The sequence below is a fragment of the Camelus dromedarius genome, chromosome 11 (assembly GCF_036321535.1).
Source record: "Camelus dromedarius isolate mCamDro1 chromosome 11, mCamDro1.pat, whole genome shotgun sequence".
NCBI lineage: Eukaryota > Metazoa > Chordata > Mammalia > Artiodactyla > Camelidae > Camelus > Camelus dromedarius.
In genome coordinates this window covers 63,223,906-63,246,169 of record NC_087446.1, presented here as the reverse complement: position 1 = coordinate 63,246,169, position 22,264 = coordinate 63,223,906, and the positions used below count along the sequence as shown (strand labels likewise).

At 56.9% G+C, this 22,264-nt stretch overlaps 2 protein-coding genes across 6 annotated transcripts; one reads left to right on the top strand and one right to left on the bottom strand.

Annotated features, from left to right (window-relative positions):
- Positions 1 to 732: 732 nt before the first annotated feature.
- On the top strand, positions 733 to 6,892 carry NAB2 (NGFI-A binding protein 2). 2 transcript variants are annotated; one of them, XM_031462241.2, is made up of 7 exons: positions 734 to 1,113; positions 2,598 to 3,471; positions 3,909 to 4,042; positions 4,364 to 4,415; positions 4,511 to 4,643; positions 4,849 to 5,040; positions 6,025 to 6,892. In XM_031462241.2, exons 1-7 carry the CDS (start codon positions 1,031 to 1,033, stop codon positions 6,132 to 6,134), a joined length of 1,578 nt encoding a protein of 525 aa, XP_031318101.1. In that variant the 5' UTR covers positions 734 to 1,030; the 3' UTR covers positions 6,135 to 6,892. The 2 variants fall into 2 exon arrangements, with proteins under 2 accessions (XP_031318102.1, XP_031318101.1); XM_031462242.2 differs by lacking the exon at positions 4,849 to 5,040 and having other exon boundaries at positions 733 to 1,113.
- STAT6 (signal transducer and activator of transcription 6) lies at positions 6,832 to 20,131 on the bottom strand. 4 transcript variants are annotated; one of them, XM_010990982.3, is made up of 22 exons: positions 19,887 to 20,128; positions 17,200 to 17,336; positions 16,652 to 16,790; positions 16,276 to 16,359; positions 15,701 to 15,839; positions 15,524 to 15,576; positions 15,202 to 15,350; positions 14,484 to 14,615; positions 14,175 to 14,363; positions 13,760 to 13,850; positions 13,515 to 13,637; positions 12,819 to 12,911; positions 12,281 to 12,487; positions 10,833 to 10,927; positions 10,600 to 10,736; positions 10,123 to 10,269; positions 9,842 to 9,905; positions 9,625 to 9,735; positions 9,341 to 9,433; positions 8,490 to 8,555; positions 8,269 to 8,397; positions 6,832 to 8,179 (listed from the first exon to the last, which is right to left on the bottom strand). In XM_010990982.3, the coding sequence occupies exons 2-22, from the start codon at positions 17,313 to 17,315 to the stop codon at positions 7,993 to 7,995; spliced, it is 2,544 nt and encodes an 847-aa protein (XP_010989284.2). In that variant the 5' UTR covers positions 17,316 to 17,336; positions 19,887 to 20,128; the 3' UTR covers positions 6,832 to 7,992. The 4 variants fall into 4 exon arrangements, with proteins under 4 accessions (XP_010989284.2, XP_010989285.2, XP_031318100.1 ...); XM_010990983.3 differs by having other exon boundaries at positions 13,760 to 13,847; positions 19,887 to 20,127; XM_031462240.2 differs by having other exon boundaries at positions 7,400 to 8,179; positions 8,269 to 8,406; positions 19,887 to 20,131.
- Positions 20,132 to 22,264: the final 2,133 nt, after the last annotated feature.

Below are 22,264 nucleotides of genomic sequence, written 5' to 3'. Positions count from 1 at the left end.
CGCAGCGCATCTAAGGGTAGCTTCTAGCAAACCCCGCCCATTCCTGTTCCCCAAACTTCGACGTGGACTCGAGGGAGGGATGCAGGACGCCTGGGTTTCCGAGGACGGCCTCTTCAAACTACTCCTTTTGAGACTGGATAAGAGCGTGGGGATACGTAAGGGGCCCTGCAGAGCCCCACACTCACAGACTTAAGTTTACACTCTATGGGAGTCAGATGCACGCATGAAGGAGCCGCGCATCCCGAGTCTCCAACAACTTTTCCCTGGTCACTTATAACATTTCCACGTACAGCACCGCGAGGCCCGAGTGTGGGAAGCAGGCGTCCCGTAGTTTTTTAGGCTCATGTGCCCATCCGTGCGCTTCTCTGTGTCTTTGTGTACCTGTGCGTGGTCGTGAAACTCTGCTCTCCGCTCAGAGGGAAAAGAGGTGGGGGGGAGGAGTAAGAATGTCGCCGGCTGGGCGCTCACGTGGGTACGTGGGCGCGGAGAAGGCCGGCTGTGCATCCGGCGTGGGAGGCACTGAGCGACCTCGCCCCGCCCGCTGGGTCCCTAAGCCCGCCTTCCACAGCCTGGCCTCGGTCACCTCAGTCCCCCAACTCGGCAGCCTGGCTTCGAGTCTCCACCCCCGCCTCCTGCTCCACACCCCCTCCCCCTAGTCTCCACCTCGCTCCGTCTCTCCGCCGCGGCGTCTCCACCGCGGGCCGGGCGGCCCGGCGCCCGCCCCCCGCCCCCGGCCTCCACCCCCGGCTCGGCCCACGCCCTCCTCCCGCCCCGCAGCCAGCACTGCGCCGGGCCTCGCTCCCCGTGCGTCCTGCGGGGGTGGAGGCGCGGAGAGGCGGCAAGCGCAGCCGGGGAGGGGGGGGCAGAGGCACAGACAGAGGCGCGGAGGCTCGGAGAGAGGAGACGTGGAGGGAGGGACGGAGCCCGGACAGCGGCGGACACGGCCTCGCGCGCCGGGAAGAGCGCAGCGCGCAGCAGGCGCCGAGCGCCGGGCACCGAGAGGGGCATCCCCGGAGGTCTCCAGCCGTCCATGCACAGAGCGCCCTCCCCTACAGCCGAGCAGCCGCCGGGCGGAGGGGACAGCGCCCGCCGGACCCCGCAGCCCAGACTCAAGTTAGTGGGCAAAGGGAAGAGCGGCAGGGAGTGGAGATGGGTGGAGCTGGACTCGGGAAAGGGGTCCGGAGGGCGGAGGTCGAGGAGAGGACGAGGGGAAGCGGAACGGGGGTGGGGGGTGGAGACTGATGGAAAGGGGGTGCGTCTTCGAATTAGGGGGCCCTAGGAGCAGGCAGAGATCTGATGAATCTGGATGTGAAAGAATAGTACCTAATTCTCCTTTCCCCGTTTACTCTGTGGGCATGACCTGGCATGTGAGCCCCCTGCAAAGAATGTGGGGGCTCCCAAGAGCCAGGGGAAGCCCTGGAGCTCTAGCTGGCAGCAGTGCCAGGGGAGGGCCGCTCAGCTGGCTCAGTCTGTCGTAGGCATGGAGCGCACAGCCCGTGCGTCCGGGAGAAGCCAGAGCCTTTGAACCAAGAAAGCATCAAAGGAGCTTTGCAGAAGTCGGGCTTGCCTTAGGCGTCCCTTTCCGTTTCTATACCTTTATTTACAGCATAGGGAGGGAAGTTTCAGTGTGCAGCCCCTCCCTCAAGAGGCCTTGTGTCGCTCCCCCACTCCACTTGAAGATGTGGGTGGAAAATGAGGGAGAAGATAGGCGGGAGCCCCTGGCGGTTTTTCGCCCACAGACGCTACCAGTGTGGGAGTGTGTGGGGGCGGAATGGGCCCCAGAGCAGAACAATTGAGGCACTCCTACCCTCCCCTGTGCCTGAGCTGAAGGGATGGGCCTACCTACAGAGCAGGTGGGGAAGGCTACTGCTGGGAGAGGTGCCAACTGGGGGGCACTGGACAATTGAGAAGCGGTGGGAGGTCCTGGGGGAAGAAAGCAAGAGTGCCCTAAGAATGCCTAATCCGTGGGAAAAGCTGAGCAGGAGTGGAAAAGGGGGAGTGGAGCAGGGGTCTGCCTGGTTCTCTGAGTGAGAAAGGGCAGGAGAGGGCCCCCCATACACACACACGTCTCAGCCACATGGGCAGGATGCCCTGGGGGAGTGCTGCTGGCCAGTAGTGTTCCCAAGTGCCCACTGTAGGGAGAATGGGGGTCTTACATTCACCTCAGTGCAGGAAGTTAACTTGTGTAATGTTGAGATGGCTGGGTGTTTGGGGTGGAAGGTTAGGACTGTGTTCTGGAAGAGAGGATGGTCCAGCCATCCCAGAGGTGTGCTGGTCGGCCTCACCACTCAAGGTCTCCTTGCCCCAGGCCTGAAAGGTAAAATCTGAGGACAAGGCTCAGAGCCTTTGAATTCTGCGAAGACTGGTCTGGCTTCTGGTACTTCTGGCAAGTCTGGGATGGCACTGGCAAAGCTGTGCCTCTGAGCAGTGCTGATTCTCATCGTCTGTGGTCAGGCCTGGGCATTGGGCACAGAGAGCATTCAAAAGAGGGGAAGAGAAGCAGGCAGGAAAGAAAACAATTGTGAGTGTGGGGAGGTACCCAGCAGGGGGACTTATGCTGATTGCCCTCCTCTCTCTGCTGTGCACCTCCTTCTCAGGCCCAGTGCCCGAGCCATGGCCCTGCCTCGGACACTGGGGGAGCTGCAACTGTACCGGGTCCTGCAGCGCGCCAATCTTCTGTCCTACTATGAGACCTTCATCCAGCAGGGAGGGGACGACGTGCAGCAACTGTGTGAGGCGGGTGAGGAGGAGTTCCTGGAGATCATGGCGCTCGTGGGCATGGCCACCAAGCCCCTCCATGTCCGACGCCTACAGAAGGCACTAAGAGAGTGGGCCACCAATCCAGGGCTCTTCAGCCAGCCAGTGCCTGCCGTGCCCGTCTCCAGCATTCCGCTCTTCAAGATCTCTGAGACTGCAGGGACCCGGAAAGGGAGCATGAGCAATGGGCACGGCAGCCCGGGGGAAAAGGCGGGCAGTGCCCGCAGCTTTAGCCCTAAGAGCCCCCTTGAACTTGGAGAGAAGCTGTCACCACTGCCTGGGGGACCTGGGGCAGGGGACCCACGGATCTGGCCAGGCCGGAGCACTCCAGAGTCTGATGTTGGGGCAGGAGGAGATGAGGAGGCTGGCTCGCCCCCGTTCTCCCCACCTGCAGGGGGAGGAGTCCCTGAGGGGACTGGGGCTGGGGGGCTGGCAGCAGCTGGGGCTGGGGGTGGTCCGGATCGACTGGAGCCAGAGATGGTACGCATGGTGGTGGAGAGCGTGGAGAGGATCTTCCGGAGCTTCCCAAGGGGGGATGCTGGGGAGGTAACATCCTTGTTGAAGCTGAATAAGAAGCTGGCACGGAGCGTGGGGCACATCTTTGAGATGGACGATAATGACAGCCAGAAGGAAGAGGAGATCCGCAAATACAGCATCATCTATGGCCGCTTTGACTCTAAGCGGCGGGAGGGCAAGCAGCTCAGCCTGCATGAGGTGAGGATCCAGCCTCCCAGGATTGTTCTTGACTCCCAGGCCTTGACCTACTCACCTCTGGGAATCCTCACACTCTCCAAGTCTGTTTCATTGCTCCTTGACCAGGGTCCCAGGCCCTGATCCCCTCCCACACCTCCCAGCTGCTGCAGTGCTTCCCTCCCCGACTGAGGGGGAAGCAGAGACACAGGCAAGAGCCCAGCTGTCCAGCTCCATGCTGCTCAGGACCCCCCAGGAGTGGAGGAGGCCCCAGGCATTCCTAGGGAGCTGTGGGCGCTGACCTCTGTCTTCCTCCCCTCAAAAGTGCCTGTGTGGTGTCTAAACCCAAGCAAGCATCTCACGACGGGCCTCATTTGTCTGGTGGTGAAGGGGAGTGCGGCGGTCTGGGCGAGGCAGTGGGCAAGGTGGGGTTCTCACTGCTCTGGCGGCCCCCTCTGCAGCTGACCATCAACGAGGCTGCTGCCCAGTTCTGCATGAGGGACAACACGCTCCTGCTGCGTAGGGTGGAGCTCTTCTCCCTGTCTCGCCAAGTGGCCCGAGAGAGCACCTACCTGTCCTCATTGAAGGGCTCCAGGTGAGACCTCCTTCTCCAGGTCCTTTCTAGATCAGAATCCTGCCAAGGAGCTGGGTCACGTCTTACTCTCCAGTTCAGGTGCCACTAGGCCAGCTTCCCACCCGCCTGCATGTCCTGCCTTTGTCTGAGGCCTGGCCCCTCCTCCCGCCCATCTCAGGTTTCCTCTGCCCCCCACGACAGTAGTGCCCAAGCTGGGGACTCCTGCTTAGCCAGTGTCTTTCCAGAGTCTTGAAATGATACGTGTTCCCCGCCAGATTCTGTGTCTTGGCCACCATGTGTCCCTCCCCAGCCTCATCCTCCTATTCCTCTCCATCTTTGCAGGCTCCACCCTGAAGAATTGGGAGGGCCCCCACTGAAGAAGCTGAAACAGGAGGTAGGTTTTCCAGGGTGTATATGGCGGGGTTAGGGCAGCCTTCCCCGACCCCCTCCCTTGCCAGGTCCTCACTTCCCCATTTGGGGCATCCACAGGTCGGAGAACAAAGTCACTCTGAAATCCAGCAGCCTCCCCCGGGCCCTGAGTCCTATGCACCCCCATACCGCCCCAGCTTGGAGGAAGACAACGCCAGCCTGTCTGGGGAGAGCCTGGATGGACACTTGCAGGGTAAGTGTGCACAGAACACTCCTCTTTTCATTGCGGGCGTGGAAGGTGTGGGAGGAGGGAGCCAGGAGGCACCTGCCTGGAATAGGGTTGGGAGGCCTGGCTGGATGGGGGCAAAAGAGAATGGGCCTTTGGGTCTGGCTGTGCGGTTGAGGGAGGGGGTTCCATTGACTGTAGTCCCTTACCTGACCCGTGCCCATGCCCACAGCGGTGGGGTCATGCCCAAGGCTGACGCCGCCCCCTGCTGACCTGCCTCTGGCATTGCCAGCCCATGGGCTGTGGAGCCGCCACATCCTGCAGCAGACACTGATGGATGAGGGGCTGCGGCTAGCCCGCCTCGTCTCCCATGACCGCGTGGGCCGCCTCAGCCCCTGTGTGCCTGCGAAGCCGCCTCTCGCAGGTGAGGCAGCCGGCAGTGCTGTCCCCAAGGACCCCTGCCACCCAGGCCCCATGCAGCAATCCTGGTGTCCTGGGGCCAGGTGGGAGGAAGAGGGATGCGGTCACCAGAGAGGGCAGTAGGATGGTGGGGCTCCAGCCAACCAGGCCTTGAGTTGAGGAGAGGAGGACCCTGTAGGGCTGTTCCCACTGGGGAGGGTCTGACCCTAATGGAGATCTGTAAAGGGGGCTCTGAGGGGAGCAGGGCAGGGGCACAGAGGGTGCAGGGCGAAGGGGAACACGAAGGACAGCTTGAATAGAACTTCCAGCAAAGCAGGAGTGTGGAGCAGGCTAGGAGTTGAGGTGGGGCTGCCAGCTTGGAATTGGAGGAGCCCAAAGGGGGATGTTTTGTGTGTGGATGGGGGAAGGGGGAGTAGGCAAGTCGGCCTGCAGAGGGCCGGGCAGCGGCTGGGCTGAGAGTGACGCACCAGACAAAGCCACCAACCCTGGCTTGGTATTTTTAAACTGTGCGTGGGTGGGGAGTGGGGGCGGGGACTGAAAGGGGGGCTCTTCTTGAGGGAGGAGCTGGGAGGCTGGCTTCCTGTGTTCCCCCTGACTTGGCTTCTAAGAAACTTGGGGGGCATGGTAGGGTGGGTGGGGCCTGGGAGGGGGCCAAGGAGGAGTGGGGGTGGTAGAGCCTGCGAAGGGGGAGGGGGAGAGGTCAGAGCCAAGCCGCCCCCACAGCTCCTGACTGAACCAGAAATTCCAGCAGAACGGAGGCGGGAGAGACAGAGAAAGAGAGACACATACAGAGAGCTACACACAGCCAGAAAGGGGAGGGGGCGCACACACTTCGGATGGAACCCCCCCTGTACACGAGGTGGGCAGGAAGCAATAATTCAATAAATCAAGCTCATCTTCACAGCCTTATTACCCCCGCCACTGTTGTCAACCACCTTCCTCTGCAGCGTCCACCCCACAGCCTACTAACTGCGCCTTCTCCCTGCAGAGTTCGAGGAAGGGCTGCTGGACCGGTGCCCTGCCCCAGGACCCCATCCCGCTCTGGTGGAAGGTCGAAGGAGCAGCGTCAAAGTGGAGGCTGAGGCCAGCCGGCAGTGAGGGGCAGACTGGTGTCTTGAGACCCAGGGCCCTGGGCTTCTGGCTCACACAGACCCCTACACTCTGAGTCCCTGGCATCGAGTCACAACCCTGGATCCTTTTGCGGCCCTTCTCCTGCCTCCCTATCTGCTCCATGGGCGTAGAACTATGGGGCTTCAAGCAATAACGAGCAGGGGCCTGGCGAGAGGACACAAGGAGGGTGCATGGTGCCCCCTCACCCTTGCCGAGAACAGCGCAGCAGGGACTCTGCCTCCAGGACACTTGGGGTTCTCCCTTCCCTTACACAACATACTCCTGTCCTCTCTAGTTTGAACCAGTGGTGTGAGCAGTTGGACTCGGTTTGAACATGGGGGAGAGGGGGACTTCCCTGGGAGGGTCCAGCAGCTAAAAATGGAAATGTTTCCCCCTAAAACTGGGGGCCTGGGAACACTGGACCTGCTCCTCCCCTCTGCTCCCCCATTTTTGTGCTTCTAGTTTGTTTCTTTAATTTAACAAGTGCTGCAGTTTGCCCATCCATCCAAGTCCTCTTTCCCCCAAGTCCTCAGCAGTTCTCTCCCTCCTGCCCTCTCTGGGGGGGTGGGGGGTGGGGTCCCCCTCACTGGCTTCCTCAGGAGGCCTGGGTGGACTCAGGGTCTCCCTCAGCTGGGGGCTGGACTGCAGCACCTGTCTGAGCAGTTAGAGCGTCTTTCTTTTCAGATCGTGTACAGTAGATTATTTATTTTGTTATTTTGGAATAAAATTTATTTTATGGCTTAGGATCTATGACCCCGAAGATGGAGAGAGGGTGGCATGGGGCAGGGGAGTGCAAGGAAGCTGGCAGTGGATGGAGGAATAGAAAAGAAGCAGTGTGTGGGGCCCCCAGTGCCCAGAGAGGACCACACACCTGGGCCTGGGCCCCAGCCTCTGGGCAGGATTGGTGGTGTTGAGCCACCAAAGCTACAGCCATACGCAGATGTCACAGCCACATAGACCCACCTGGGCATGTACTCAGAGCTGAGTACTTGTGGGGTAGCATATGTAGAGAGACCAGCATACTTGCTGGTGACTTTTGTGCAGTGTCTCACACTTCCAAACTTGTCATACAGGCAAAATTAGAGAGGCACATTTTCTATGTGGCCATACAACTACCGTGTGTGACATTATGTATTAAGTCTCAGGTACACACACTTGCACACAGCTATACACAAAGAAATTCAGCCCTTGTACTTGTGCACAATCTCATACACATAACCAGAAGCCTCTATTTGACTGGCAAGAATTTGGAGTTGTTTGGGATTTGTGTTTTAATTTGAGCAAAACCCACATCAGTAACCAAATGTATAGACCACCTGCCTCCTACGCAGGAGGAGTTTAGGTCTCCTGAACTGCTTTCCCATCCCCCCAGGGCTGGGACTCAAGCCCATACCGTCATCCCCAGTCTCTGGTACAAGAGTGTGCATGTGTCTGCGTGTTTCTACATGTGCATCCTGAGCCCTGGCTCCGGGTGGGTGGAGAAGTCCTCTATGCCCTCACCAGTGCTCTTGCCCAGCCCCCTTCCTGCTCAGCCTCACCTTCCAAGGAGAGCTACGTGTATGTCCTGCATGTGCAGGCATGTTGGGGTGTATCTCACTTGGAACCTGAATTTCCCTTCCAGTATTTGGAAGTGAGAGGGCAGGGGTGTGTGGTGGGAGGGAAAGAGTAGATACGTTCCACCCACTGCACATTCTCCTGGCAAAGTCTTTTCCCCCTCACCAGGGAGTAGGTGGGGATAGGAGGACATCCTCCCCATTGGCTGCTTGGCAGGAGCATGGGCAGTTGTCCAGAGCAGGTCCAACGGGGGCAGAAGAGCTATCTCTCTGGGCTCCCCCTCCAGCTGGGATCACCAACTGGGGTTAGCCCTTAGGTCCATGTGGGACATTGAGATCCCAGACTGCCCATAGTGAGAGGGCTGCAGGAGGGGCTGGGCTCCCAAGGACCCTCCCCCTGACTCGCCTTGCCCCTGCAAGAGCTTAGTGAGGTCCTGTTCAGTGGGAGGCAGCAAAGGTGGGTACATGTCTTCACTGACCCTGCAGGGAGGAAGAGGGGAAGCAGTTGGGATAGGCAAGGCACCCACTCCTCAGCCCCTACCCAGCCTCACCCTCAGGCCACCACTCACCAGGTGCTTTGGGGGAACCCTCCCACAGGCTGGCTCAGGCAGCTCTCTTCTGCCATGGTCACATCTGAGCAGAGCAGGGGCTCAGGGCTGGATACGGGATGCTCCTGAGGCTGGCACGGCAGCAGGCCCCTGCCAGGCCCAGAAAAGTAAATAAGGTGGAGGAGGGGGGAGGCTAGGAATGAATGGGGAGCATGGGATCAGGACAGGGGGTTGCCACTCACTGTGGGTGAGGTTGGTCAAAGGGCAGGCTCATCTGGCTCAGGTTAGGGGGCATCTGCAGGTGAGGTCTGGAAGCACAAAGGAGGGCAGTCAGAGAAAGGAAGGTTGGGCAAGGGTAACGTGTGACAAAGTCAAGACCACTGAGTGAGGAAACAGAATTTCCAGCTCCTCATCCTGACTGCATAGCCTTGGGCGAGCCATTTCTACCTGTAATGATGTGTATGCACTGGGGACTGGGGGTAGTGGACAGAGAAGGGCTAGATTAGTTAATTTCCAATGTTTTTTTGAACTCTGAAATTTGGTGGTTCTAAGTCCCCCAGTCCCCACCCCTATGTCAATTCCTAGGAGGGGAGATGTTGCACCTTGACCGAGAGTTAATAAGCACCTGAGTGCTACATAGGGAACAAAACTGTCTAAGCCACTTCAGGGCCAAAACAATTAATAAATGAAATCAAGACAGCAGACAAATGACAGTAGATTTCAGGGGCAGGAGAGGTAATAATACTACATAGCTCTTGCTGTGAACCAGGTACTACGCTTACTTTGCACATATTATGAGCTCAGTTAACCTTCACAGTCACCCTGGGAGGAAGGTATTAGAATGATCATTGTTATTCCCCATTTTACAGACGAGGCATCAGAGTTAAGTAACTTGCCCAAAGTCAGCAAGTGGTGAATCTGGAATTTGAACCTTGACCTTAGTCACTAATGCCCCAGTGGAGTGGACAGAGTGACAAAGGTGTTGGTTTTTTGCCTCCCTTTCCTCACAGAAGAGCCTCTCCTGACAAATCCAAGTGCCTGTTCCCCTTGCAGGTGGGTATCCCGTCCCATCCCCCAGAGATGCCCCACTTACTCCGGGAAGGCTGGCAACACACTGACGGATTCTTCCCGGGAGAGGGCTGGATATGAGGGGATGGGGTGAGAGTGTGGTGGGTACACCTGGGGCCTGGGGAAAGAAAGCAGACCCCTGATGCCAGCCCTTCTCCTGGACACCCCCACCCCCTGCCTCAAGATAGTGAATCCCGTTCAAGGAAAGGGAAGTTCTCTGCTTCAGCCCCCAGTGCCAGCTCTCCCAGTTGCCCGTGCTAAAGCCCGTCTACACAGACCACTCCCATTCCCATCTCTCAGGCTTCTTACACCATGTCTGGGCCGAGCTGCATGTTCATGGAGGAGTCAGGGGCCATTCCAAGATCGTAACTGGGGACTATAGTAGGCATTTGGGGCTCTGGGGTGGGAAGTGGCTGGTCCCTGGAGGAGGGAAGAAGGCACCTGTGACTGACCAGAAGTTGATGCCATCACCTCTTCCTGCAAGTAAGTACCAGGCCCCACCCACCATCCACATCAGCCCACTCACCTTTCCACAGTCATCTTGATCGTAGCTGGGACATAACCCCTGCCATCCTTACCCATCTGCTCAGCTGTTGTGGGGAGGAAAGGAGAGCCATGGAATGCTTCAGGGTTAGGCAAGAAGGATGGTGGAAAAGGTGGGCATGGCTGATAGGTAGATAGAAGAAGTCAGGTGACAAAAATGGAGAGAGAAGTCAGGGATAACACACAGTGGGCAGAGAGGGGGCAGCTGGGAGCAGGAAGGAGATGGACTACAGGAAGGGGTCAGAACTGCCAGCTCCAGCTCACGCTTGTAGTGGCTCCGGAAAGCCTCGTCCTTGGGTTTCTTGGGGTAGAGGTTCTTGAGCTGAGCAAGGTCCCGGATCCGGTCCCCCAGCGAGCGAATGGACAGGTCTTTGGCAGAGAACGGCTGAATGTTCTCTATCTGTGGGGAGCCTACAATGGGAATGAGACCCTGTGTCCCCTCTGTCCAGACTTTCTTCCCCTTCCCCACCCTCCCTCCAGCACTGGACTCATTCTCAATCTAGGAGAGGGGCTAGGGTGGGAGTCCTGAGGGAGAGAGAGCCACCAGTCTCCACTCCCCCAGAGATCACAGTGGGAAGGTAAACATTTAGACCACAGGAGGAAGAAGAGAAGACGCTGGACCTAAGGAAGAACTTCCTGAAGGTCAGGGTTGGTTTCAAGGAAGACCAGGAGGTTTCCTTCCTGGGAGAAACCCCAGAGGGCACAGGCACAGAAGCAGAGGACCGGCTAGCGTGACCTCACCATCCTGGCCCCGGATGACATGGGCAATGGTGATGCCTCCAATCTCTGAGTCACTGAAGCGAAGAAGAAAGGTTCCGTCAGGCTCGTTGAGAAGAAGGCTAGTGACGTACTGTTTGCTGATGAAGCCAATGATCAACCTGGCCAGGATAAGAGAGACGATGTGGGTAGGGGCACAGGGTATGAAACGGGAGCTGGAGGTACAGCTGCTCAGGCCACTTGGGGCAGGGACTTACCGATCTGACCAGTAGCTCCGGAGACAGCGTTTGGTGAGGTCCAGGACACCATCGAACCACTGCCAAAAGGTGAAGCCACGACCCAACAGGATCTCCTGTGGGGGGAGGGGAAGCTGGTGTGTGCACGGGAGGGCCAGAGCGGGAGCCTGGTTGGGGCAGGCTCCGGGCTGTGAGTGCCCACCCGACAGAGTCACAGGGCTGAGGAATCACCTGGAGCCGAGACCCCATCAATGACAATGGTCAACCTTACCATGTGCCAGGCACCGTTCCAAGCCCTTTCCATAAATTAATGTACCTGAATTTTACAAGCCTGTGGAATAGTCCTATGACTATCCCATCTCACAGACGAAGAAATGGACGCCTAGAAAGGCCGAATAACTTGCCCAGATCCACACAGCTGGTGAGAAGCAGAGATGGGATTTAGCCCAGGAAGTCACAACCACCGTGCTCCACCCCTCCTGAGTGAGGCTGGCGGAAGTGGCGTCCAGAGAAGGCAGCTTGCGGGGTGTGAGTGTCCTGGTCCCCTTGCTAAACACATCCTCTGGTCATGTGGGTTTTTCTTTCTTCCTTTTTTTCTAAGAGATCAGTACATGACTGCATTTACCCAGCTGGTTGTCAACCAGACCTCCTCTTTCCCCTGCTTTTGTAACAGACTTAGTCCTGACCCGTCTTATTTTGGAGGCAGTAAAATGTAGTAGCTAAGAGCAAGAGTCAGAAATACAGGGTTCCAAGAGGGGAGGGTGTAGCTCAGAGGTAGAGTGCATGCTTAGCATGCACGAGGTCCTGGGTTCAATCCCCAGTACATCTGTTAAATAAATAAATATACCTGATTACCTGCCTCCCCACCAGAAAAAAAAAAAGAAGAAGAAGAAGAAGGAGAAACAAATATATAGGGTTCCATTCTAGCCTTGCCACTAACTTGCTGGGAGGCCTTGCACAAACTACTTAATCCCTCTGAGAATCAAGTTCCTCCTCTGTAAAATGGGGGTCCTAATAGCACCTACCACAAAGGGATGTTGGGAGGATTAAATGAGACAACATGAGCGAAGCGCTAAAGCACAGTGCCTCGCATATAGTAAGCTGTCAACACATGGTAGCTGGTATCACTGCATATGTCCTTGTGGGATTTCGTCCCGGTTTTTGCAACAGGAACTATTTTTCCAATTGGTCAAAGTCATTTTGAATCAGAGCTGCATTTGCACACAATCTGGGTGAGTCATGCAAATCACTGCCAAACACAGAGGACAGAAGGCCCCCAGACCACAACCTGGCGGATGCCAGAGAGCTGAGGGGTTTTCCTGCCTGGGGCGTGACAGAGACCATCCTGCGGGGCGGGTAGGACATTGGGAAGATCCCAGCGGTTGGTCTCTGGGCAGGGGTTGGCGAGGTCCTGAGTACCCAGGGATGAAGGGCGTGGGGGTAGGAGGTCCGAAGGGCAGGGGCATGACCTTGTTGAACTGTGACCAGGACACAGAGCGGTGCTGGAAGGCCTCCATGCTGAGGCTGTTGTCGTTGAAGATCTTCTGGGCCAGGAAGAGGAAGTGCTCTGGGAGTAACCCCCGGTTGGTCCCCACTTCAGCCATGAACTTGAGGTTCAGAGTTTCACACATCTTCTCCCAGGGCACCCGCTCAGCCACCACAAAGGGCACACGGTCCTGGGGGGAGGGGAGAAGGAAAGGGCACCTCAGGCTGACATCCCCGTTCCCCCTCAGGAGCCCCTTCATCCTTCCCACCTCCCCAAGGCTGCCCCTCCCCAGCCTTGTCCCCCTGAGCTTGCTGACGAAGGTGGTGCTTTTCCAGCAGCAGTTTAGGGAGCTACAGCATGATAGTTGCCAGGACTGGTGTGAAAAGAGGTCAGAAGGACTAAAGCAAGCCTATGAGAAGGAATTAAGTTCACTCTCATTTGAACGTGGATGCCACCCGACCAGCCTGCATCCCGCCCCCCATGTTGGAGCCCCTTCCGCCCAACTCCAGGTCTTTCCTTACCATCTCAGAGAAGGCATTGTCCCACAGGATGGTGGCTTTGGCGTTGTTGTCTTGGTTGCCATGGACGATGACCACCAGGGGCAGAGACAGGGCCTAAAAGGAGTGAGGAAAGGGGGTTCTTCTTACTGGGGCAAGAGGCTTCTGCAGAGAGCTGGCCCTGAGCGTGCAGGGAAGCTATTGGCCCCCACAACACAGATAAGAGCCCGTGGGGTATCATGGAATGCTTTTCTGAAGCTCAGTTAGGGCCTTACTGTAGAGAAGTGGTTATAAGTCAGTGCTATGGAGCCAGACCTCCAGATTTCAAATGTCAGTTCCAACAACTTAGTAGCTGTGTGACGTGGGCAAATTACTCAATTTCTCTGTGTCTCAATGTCCTCATCTGTAAAATGAGACTAGTAAAAATATCTACCCCATAATGTTATTGTGGAAACTGTGTGTGTGTGTGTGTGTGTATGTGCGTGTGTGTGACTTAAAACAGTGCCTGGTCTATGAAGAATGTGTAGGTAAGTGCCAGTTGCTCCTCCACCATCAGTCCCTGGCGTGTGCCCTCCAGTCCACTCACCCGGGCCCCGGTGCGCACAAATCCCAGACACCCAGGGCCTGGCAGTCGTGAGGAGGGAGGATCCAGGGCCCCAGGGTGTGGCAAGGAGGGGCACCCGGGATCCCACCCTGCACAGGGCTGGGGCCTCAGTTCACCTGGAGCTGGATGGGGAGTTTGCTGGGGCCGAGCGCGAAGCTGGTGGAGAAGAGCACAGCACACTTCTCCTCGGTGACAGACTCGGTGCCCTTCCGCTCACACCGCTTGATTTTCTTTAGAAGCTGCCAGTGGGGTTAGGGAGAAGGGGGTGAGGGCAGGGACTGCTTCTCCTGGGCTCCCAACACCCTCTCTGAGGAGAGACCCTGGGCCCAGAACCCCGCCCACCGCTCCCGGGAGCTCTCACCAGGTTCTTGAACAGGGCAGAGCAGCAGTTCCCCGGGACGCTGTTCTCCAGGGGCACAGTGTTGTTGATGATCTCCCCGGTGCTCTCTCTGCTGGGGCAAGATGGACAGACAGTGGCTTATCCCAGCTGGGCCGGGGTGGCAGGAGCCTGCATCCCCGGGTGGATAGCATGGACTACCAGCCCCGATCTCTGCCTCTCCACTTTTTAGGAGGGGACACCCCATCTTAGCCAAATTGTGATGCTCCCACCCCCATTCCAGCACTGACAGGTCCCTCCCCTTCCTCTGCCCTGATCAGTCCTGGTTCCCACCACCCATGGTGCCCCCTCCCCATCATTCTCCTCCTCGTAGTGCCAGTCCCCCAGGCTCCTGTGGCCTCCACCCCTCTCCCCCAGGCCCTCTCCAGTCCCAGCTTACGCTCCAGCCCCAGGCCCCTGGGGCATGCTGAGCTCCCTCGCCTGCTTCTCTGTTACCATGTCGGCCCTGACCAGCGGAGGCTTGGCTGGGGTGCCCAGGAACCGCAGGCCCAGCAGGAATCGCACCCCGGCCTGGAACTTGGTCTGAGTCTTCAGAACCTGGGGTGGCTGCTTTTCCACCAGGAAAGAGCTGGGAGGAGTGAGGTGGACACAAGGGAAGTTAGAGTCTGGGTCCCTCCTAGTGCCCTCTCCACCACTCTGACCCTCTTCCCTCCTCGGGGTCTGCTCTAGGCCAGCCTGGGACTTGTACCTGGTGACCAGTGTTCGCAGGACTTCATCCAGCCGGCTAATCAGTGCTGCCCGGGTCTTGGGTTCAAGCTCCCCACCAGCCGCCCCCACTTCCTGCTGCAGCTGGGAATAAATCTCCACCAGCTTCTCACACCTGGGGCCAGGACAGTGGTCGGGGGCACAGGATTCAGGCTGCCTGCTCCCGGCCCAGACCCCCTCCACCTAAACCCAGCAAGAAAGCAGGACCGTGTGTGTGGAGGGGTGGGATGGGCAGTGGATGTAATTGCAAGGCACCTGGGCTGAAGGGGTTCTGGCACCTGCCTTGGCTCTGGGGAGGTTCTTTCTTGGTGTCTGAAAGCCCTGTGAAAACCCCGCTGCCTCTTCCCTGGGCTCTGGTACCCAGGTCAGCTGCCAGCATATATGATGCTTTTGCACATATTGAAAGGTGCCTCACCCAACAGACCAAATAGAAAAAAGCTTCCCATTCTTCTGGGCACAGGGCTTGAAGAGAAAAGTGTGGCTTGGATGAACTCCTGCTTGTGCCCCCTCAGCTGGGCACACATGTGCAGGATGTGACCTGAACAACAGTGTGCGAGGCTCTGCTGGAACTGCTACTCTGAGCCTTGGCCCACCCCAAGGCCCCTGGCCTGGTTCTTCTCTCTCACACCTGTGGATCCTCCAGTGGGGACAGCAGGTGCCCACCCTTAGCCCACCCTCTTCCCTGCCAGCCCTGTCCCAACCTCTCCTGTAGTGGGGCCAGGCTCTCCTCAAAGGGTGCGCCATTCCCTGCCAGCTGCTGCTGCCGTTTCCAAATCTGGATCCTCTTCAGCACCAGGGCCTGGGCAGCCTCCAGCTCCCCCACCGTCTCCTGCAGCAGCGTGGCCAGGGCCTGCGGGCAAGGAGGCTCTGAGCCAGCGCCACACACTTCCTCCTCACTCAGCTCCCGAAGGTAGGGCTCTCCTTCTCACCTCTCTGAGCTCTCACCTCCATCCCCCCACAGACTTGAGACCTCTCAAAGTCTGCATTTTGAGCTCCATCTCCACATCTCAGTCCATTACTCACCTCACTTGGCCCAGTCCCATTGGTCGGAGTTTCTATCAAGCTGTGCAGAGACACTAAGGGTAGGGGCAGAAATCAGGGGTGCAGATAGATTTGAGGTTCAGTCAAGGTTGAGGTCCAAGAGGGGAGCACTCCCACACAACCCAGAGCCCTCCTAGGGCTCCAGGCCCTGGCTCCCACCTTGGCCAGCCTCCGCCCCCGGCAGCAGGGCTTCTCGGAGAAGGTGGGCTTCCCCGACTCGGTGCTGCAGCCTCCCCAGGACCGTGTTAAACTTGAGCTCCTCCTGCTTCCAGTGGAAGGGCATTGGCAGGTGGTGGAACTGCGCAGGAGGGACGAGGGCCAGAGGGCAGGAAGTGAGACTCACCCCTTTACACTCAGCCTCCACTACCTAAAGGGGTGCCGACAGCCAGGCTCTGCAGCGAGGGAGACAGGCCACACCCCTTGTCTGGTTCCCCTCTCTCCTTTGACAGTTCCTCCGAACCTTTTGGAATCTCCTGAAGATAAGACTTCTCTCCTGGCAGAATCAGCTCCTTACCACCTGCTCTCTTCTCCCCAGGCCTGACTACCCCAAGTCCCTCATTTGAAGCTTTTCTGAGCTTAGCTTGGGGCTCACTCTGACCCCAGGAACCTCCTTTGGTCATCTTGGGCTTAGAACACTGAATCTTTCCTGAAGTTCAAATTCCTTTTAGCTTGTCATGGCTCAGGCTAAGGTCGCAGGGAGTTGAGTTGGGGTGGGAAGTGGGGTATCACAATACCTGTTCCATAACGGCTTTTTTTTCCCCTTGAAGGATGTGTCTGAAAGTGGCCACTAGCTTCAGGGGATCCCTCTGATATATGCTCTATAGGAATGAAGGGTGGTAGACAGGGTTAGCCTGGCTCTTCCCATGTTATTCTCCCCCTCCAACCCCCCCGCCCGCTCACACATGCACTGAAAGGCAGCACAAATGTAGACTCCAGGAGTTTTCACGCAGTTGAATGCTTTAAAATCTAATTTGCTTGCTGGCTAACAGCTAACCACAGGAATATCGGTTTGTTTCCAGGGTCTACCCAATTTTCTTCCAGCCTCCCATATTCACCCCAGCTCCACTCCAGGCCCCACCCCAGCCTTATCCCCTACCCTCCTGCCCCCACCTCCAGGGCGCTGATGTGTTGCAAGATGGTGCTCCCCTCCCCCTGCTCTCCAGCTGAGGCCTGAAGGCGCTGGATAGTGGCAGAAAGTAGGGCGCTGGCCATGTCACAGCAGAAGGTGTCTGAGCCGACAAGGAACTCCCTGCGGGAAGATCAGGATAAGGCAGCTTCGGGTCAGGGCTTCCTCAGCTCCACTGACCCTTTACCCCACAGCAAACAGCTCAGCAGCTCCTTCCTCCTCCTATCCTCCATACCAGCCATCTGCAGCCCTCACCCATGTCCTTGTTCCCCAATTTTCCAGCTGTTGTGGGAAGTGCCCTTGCCCCAGCTCTGACCTCCCTCATCTTTGGCTCAGCCTCCTAAGGGGATGGGGGACTCCACGTGTCAACATGCATAGTCTGGTTGATGCAGCACAGACTCCCCGCTAAATCTGGGTCACCACACATGGAATAATGAGTCCCAAGTCTTGAAATGGGATGACAAAAATCTAATAAGCTAGTAAGTGGGTGTGGGAGGACCTAGGGGACAAACATGGGGCAGCCAGGACTCACCAGGGCTGGTTCTCCAGCCAGTCACACAGGAGATGCCGTAGGTGTTGGGGAAAGTCGACATAGAGCCGCTGCAGTTTCTCTGGGGGCATTTTGGAGACCAGACCCCACAGAGACATGATCTGGGGTTTGGAGGGTGCCTAGAGGAAGGGAACAAGGCCACTTGAGCACTCTGAGAGGTGCCCAAGAAAGTTGGCCTGTGTTCTGGGGCAGCTAGAGCCCTCCCGTAGACCATCCCCTCCATCCCTCACAGCCAGACCACCTCAGACTGTCCCTGATCAGTGCCTGAGACGAGGTAATGGCTTCAATGGTAGACCCAGGGGTGATGGGGTGGGAGGAGCTGAGTTGCAGCTGGAGGGGTGGGAGACAGGGGAAATGGGGCAGTAGAGAAGGCAGAGGATATGGATTGTAGCTTTAGACCTGGTTCTGGTTCTGTGGGCAAGAAACCTCCCCTCTTTGGACCTTGATCTTCTCATCTATAAAATACGAGCCTTAAATAAGTGTAGAAATTTCTAAACTTTTTAAAGCAGTATAGACAATTTTAGTCTTCATCTGTGGAATCCCCATCATATAAAATTAGAGTTTCTCTGTTGAAAGCAAGTGTGGTAGGCCCAGAATTCTACTGTTTCTTACTTCCCTCTCACCACCTCCTGTCCCCAAAGTTGTCCCTGGAGAAACCCCTCAAACTTCCGGGGCTCCCTGAGATAATTTGAAAACTGGCTAGATGATGAAGAGGGTAATACTAATAGCTACCATTTATTAAGCACTTTCTAAGTATGAGGCATTGCACTGAGCACCTTGCAACAATTTTTTAAATACAGAATTATCCCCTTTCACAGGTAGAAAAACCGAATCTCAGGAAGTTTCTCCAACTTGCCAAGGCCACTCAGCAAGCAAGTTCAGACATCAGGATCTGAACTCAGTGGGGATTAACCACCACATTGTGCTGTTGGGGTCTCTTCCAGATCCAAATCCTGTAATCCTAAGGGAGCAGGGCATGGGAGAGAATTGAAGGAGATCTAGCAAAAGGAAAAGTAGAGAGAAATCAGGAAGAAGGTGAGAGAGATTGGAGAAAAAGTGGGGTTAATACGCCTGGAGTGAATAGCCTAGAAGAAGGGAGAGGATGCTAGAGCTAGAAGGCCAAGGGCAGAGAAGAAAAGAGGGCAAGAGGAAAGGAGAGGGGAGAAGATGGGGAGAGGGTTGCATCCCCATTTCTGGGTGGGCTGCAGGGTGGGATGGGTAAACCAGTAGTTTCCCAGGGTCTCTCAGTTCATACTTCTCAAAATATCCCTCTTCCCAGAGACGATGGAAAGGATGAAGATGGAAACTCCCTGAGTCTCCCCCAACCTGGTAGCCCCAAGTCCTCCTGTTGCACTTTAACTTCTCTCCTCTCCCAGAACCCCCAAAGAATGGAGAACAGAGGGTCCCCTTCTCTGGAGACTCCTCCCCCCCACCCATCCGCGTCTCTGTCCCCTTGAGCTCTTTTCTCCCAAAGGCAGAATCTTGCCCCTTCCTGCGCAGGGTCCTCCAGTAGACCTTTCTCTACGCCCCCTTGGGGTTGGGGCACCTTTTGGTCTGTGTTTCAGATTCAAGGGAGGCCACCATTCCTCTCTTCTCTCTTCGTCTCCTGTTTCTTATGGTGCTCAGACCTTTAACCCTCTCCCTCTACCCTGTTGGGGACTGAAGTGACCCCTAAACCATAGGTAACCCCCATTCCTCTATATTGTTGAGTGACCAGCCTCCCTGGCATGGCCCTGGCTTCACACCTCCTCCCTCACTCCACTCCCAGATATCAGGAGGCCAGAATTTCCCCTACCCCGACCCCGTAACGAGGCTGGTAGCCTGGCCTGCCAGGACAGGGGTCCCCTGTAGACCGGCAGGGAGGGCGGAGCCACGGCGCGACGGGGCGGGGCCAGTGTTCCCCTCCCAATCGGGAAGGGAGACCCGACGTCCAGGATCCTCATCAGCCCGCTTCGCTTCGCTTCGTGGCCTAAACCTCACCTCAATCCCTACATTCCTGAGCCCTCTGACCTTGGGACCACAGGATCAAAAGTCAAAAGAGCGTCTCTGAGCTGCCTAATATGTGTTTGTGGCGGTGGGGGCGGGGAGGGGAGCGGGGAGGTGGAGCCAGTTCAGCATGAGGAGGGTTAACTTCGTGACTCGGCCGGGCCAAGCGTGGAGCAGTTTTGAGGGGGAAATTCCCCCTCCTTTGGGGCACCATGAGGTCTACAGCTGGGGCTAGCTCACTCCCTAGCCACACCCTTGAACAGGAACCTTCACAGGGGCCCCAATAGGGGTTTGTCAAGGACCCACTGTGCTCTGGCATCAACCTTCTGGGAGGGGCAGCCACTTCCCCCCAACCCAGAGAGCAGAGGGGCACCTTCTTGCCCTCCTTCCCCTGCCTTTACATGTCCCTGTAGGGGCGGGGGCGGGGGTGTGGAAAAAATGTCTATGGCGGGTTGGGTGGGGTTGGGGGGAAGTGCTGGGCCTGTACCCACCCCAGATTCCTCTTGGTATTTCGAAAGCGCCAAAACCCAGTAGCACCAGCTACCAACCCCAGATGAAACAATTCCTTGGGACCATCCACTCTGCCCAGGGAGGATCCTGAGAGGCACTCCTCCCAGCCCACCCCCGCCACATACTCATAGTCGAGGCCCCCCACCCTCCCCTCCTTCGAGGCATCCCCTCACCTTGGCAACCCCTCTGCTGTCTTCTCCCTCTCTCAGCGGCCACTGCCAGGCCCCATGGGTCTGTAGCTCTGTCCAGCGGGTTCAGGGCTGGCCCTGCTAGCAACCCCCTTCCATCACCACCACCAAAAAGAAAAAGAAAAAAAAATACAAACACACACACACACACACACACAATCCTCTCCCGTCCTTCCTCTTCAGTGTAAGCAGTGGCTGCCCCAGTCTACTGTTTCCGGCTTCTCTGACTACCCAGGTCCCTCCCTGGAGCTCTGACGACACAGAGGAGAGAAAGTGGGCTGGAGGAGGAAGAGGAAGAAAATGGGGTGAGCGTGTGTGCCTCCTGTGCGTGAGTATGGAGTGGGGGGAGCCAGGACTGGGCTTGGGGGCCCTGGGTCATGCTAGAGGGGAATCTGATCCCCACTTTGTCCCCCTCAAAAGCGAGCAACTTGTCTTCAGAAAGTCACCTAATATCAAGCAGAGATATGCTGCCCCAAACTGCCTCTCCCATACCCAAACTTTCCCAGGGAGCGGGGTGGGGGTGTTTGGGTTCACAAGGGACTCAGCTCCCCCGAGATCTCTGGAAAAAGAAATCCCTCTGGGCTCTGCGCTCCCTCCAGTGGAGGACCCTGAAAGCAGCCAGGGAGCACGACGCCGTCTGGAACTCCTAGATCCTCCTCCCTTCTTGGTGGGGACCGCCTTAGAGGTCCCGTGACCACCGAGGGGAGGGAGTGGGGGAGGGGACCCAGAGGCTCAGAATTCCGGAAGACTCCAGGGGTCTCTTGGACTGAAAATCACCTCTGCTCCTCCTTACAGGGTACTACTCCTCAGACCCAGGTGGGAGCCAGCACAAACTAGAGTTGCTGCCTGTAGATTCCTAAGAGACAAGTTTGAGTAGGAATCGGCTGTGCAGCCTTGGCGAAGTTCCTATCGGTTTCTGGGGTAAACACTGAGACACACCCAGAAATAAACACACACATACACAACTTCCCCAGCCACAAGACCCCCACACACACACACAAACACATGCTTACACACACGTGTAGGCAGGCTCACAGACGTGTGGGCACTCAGGGACACAGAGTCACAAGGAGATACACACTCACATACACAAGGCTTGCTCAGCTTCTGAGTCATCATCATAACTAATGGATAGTTTCCGTTGCTTTTGCTGAAGAAGGAGCTGGAGGAGGCCGAGGGACCCAGAGAGGTCTTAGATCCCCAAACCTGAGAGAGGGTGTGGGGAAAGGGTGGCCTCCTGGGGGCAGTGGGAGGTGGTTTCTACTCCCCTCCATCCTCCCCATAGAGGGATGGGCACGGGGGCCAAAGCCAGGCCTATGCTGCCCCCTGGTGCCTGAACTAATTCCCAGAGCCCAGCTCCTCCCCCTCCCATCTATGCGGACAGGCAAGTGTGTGCAGGAGTGCACGTGTGGAGTGGGCACGTGGAGGGGCGGGCTCAGCCAAGCTGCAGAAAATAGCGGTGAAGAACTTGGCCTCTGGAAACAGGCTGCATAGGTTCAAATCCTGCCGATGCTGCTAACTGTGCAACTCTGAGCAGTTTACTCTTTGTGCTTCAGTTTTGTCATCTGTACAATGGAGCAAATAGCTTACCGGGTTGTGAGAGTGAAATGCTGAGAGCAATGCCTGGCACATAGGGGACATTAGCTGCTATGTTTTATGTCCCAGAATAAGCCAGGCATGAGGAGGGCAGAAGGGCCTCCATCCTACATAGGGGTCCCCAGATTTGAGGGTAACAATACTGCCACAAAGACAGAACCTATTGGAGGCGTGTGTGTTTATGTATTTGTTGTGTCTGGAAGGCAGTCAGTTGAAGAGGAGAGAGAGCAGGGGTAGGGATGGCAGGCAGGGACTCTGTCCATGGGTTGAGCCAGCAGGCAATGCTAGGATTGCAGTGTGTACACAAAGGTGCTCACAACACATGCCCAGGTGGCCACCCTGCCTGCAGTCCTCCACAGACACGCTTTGCCATCTAAGGTTCTGTAGAGGGCCAAGTCCCCCAGAACTTTGGCATGAGGAGTGGGGGAGTGAATGTAGTCTCTAACTTTGGCTCCTTTTGGGGAATAGGAAGGTGAGAAGCACATATTGGCTGGAAAATAATATTTATTATCATCTTCTCTAACTGATTACACCAGTGGGGATGCTATGAGGTCATGGAAAGAATTTAGAGGCAAAGCTGTCGTGGGTCTGACTCCATTTAAGAGCTTTGCGACTGCGTGTCAGCCCCTCAAATGGAGACATCAGGTATACCCACTTGACACAGCCTAGGCCAGGGTGCGGTGTCAAGGGTGCAGAAGGGAAAGAGGCCCTCATCTTCAGGTTGTGCAGGTTGGCTAGACTACTGGTAATGACACTCCCACGTGCAG

What these genes read in the sequence shown, in the direction of transcription:
- NAB2 (XM_031462241.2), top strand. Translation starts at nt 1,031, where the DNA reads ATGCACAGAGCGCCCTCCCCTACAGCCGAGCAGCCGCCGGGCGGAGGG. An exon ending in AGCAGCTCAGCCTGCATGAG is followed by an intron (nt 3,472 to 3,908) that starts GTGAGGATCCAG and finishes CCCCCTCTGCAG; the next exon opens with CTGACCATCAACGAGGCTGC. An exon ending in CCTGGATGGACACTTGCAGG is followed by an intron (nt 4,644 to 4,848) that starts GTAAGTGTGCAC and finishes CCATGCCCACAG; the next exon opens with CGGTGGGGTCATGCCCAAGG.
- STAT6 (XM_031462240.2), bottom strand. Translation starts at nt 17,315, where the DNA reads ATGTCTCTGTGGGGTCTGGTCTCCAAAATGCCCCCAGAGAAACTGCAG. An exon ending in CTGCGAACACTGGTCACCAG is followed by an intron (nt 14,364 to 14,483) that starts GTACAAGTCCCA and finishes CACTCCTCCCAG; the next exon opens with CTCTTTCCTGGTGGAAAAGC. An exon ending in GGGTTCCCCCAAAGCACCTG is followed by an intron (nt 8,180 to 8,268) that starts GTGAGTGGTGGC and finishes TCCTCCCTGCAG; the next exon opens with GGTCAGTGAAGACATGTACC.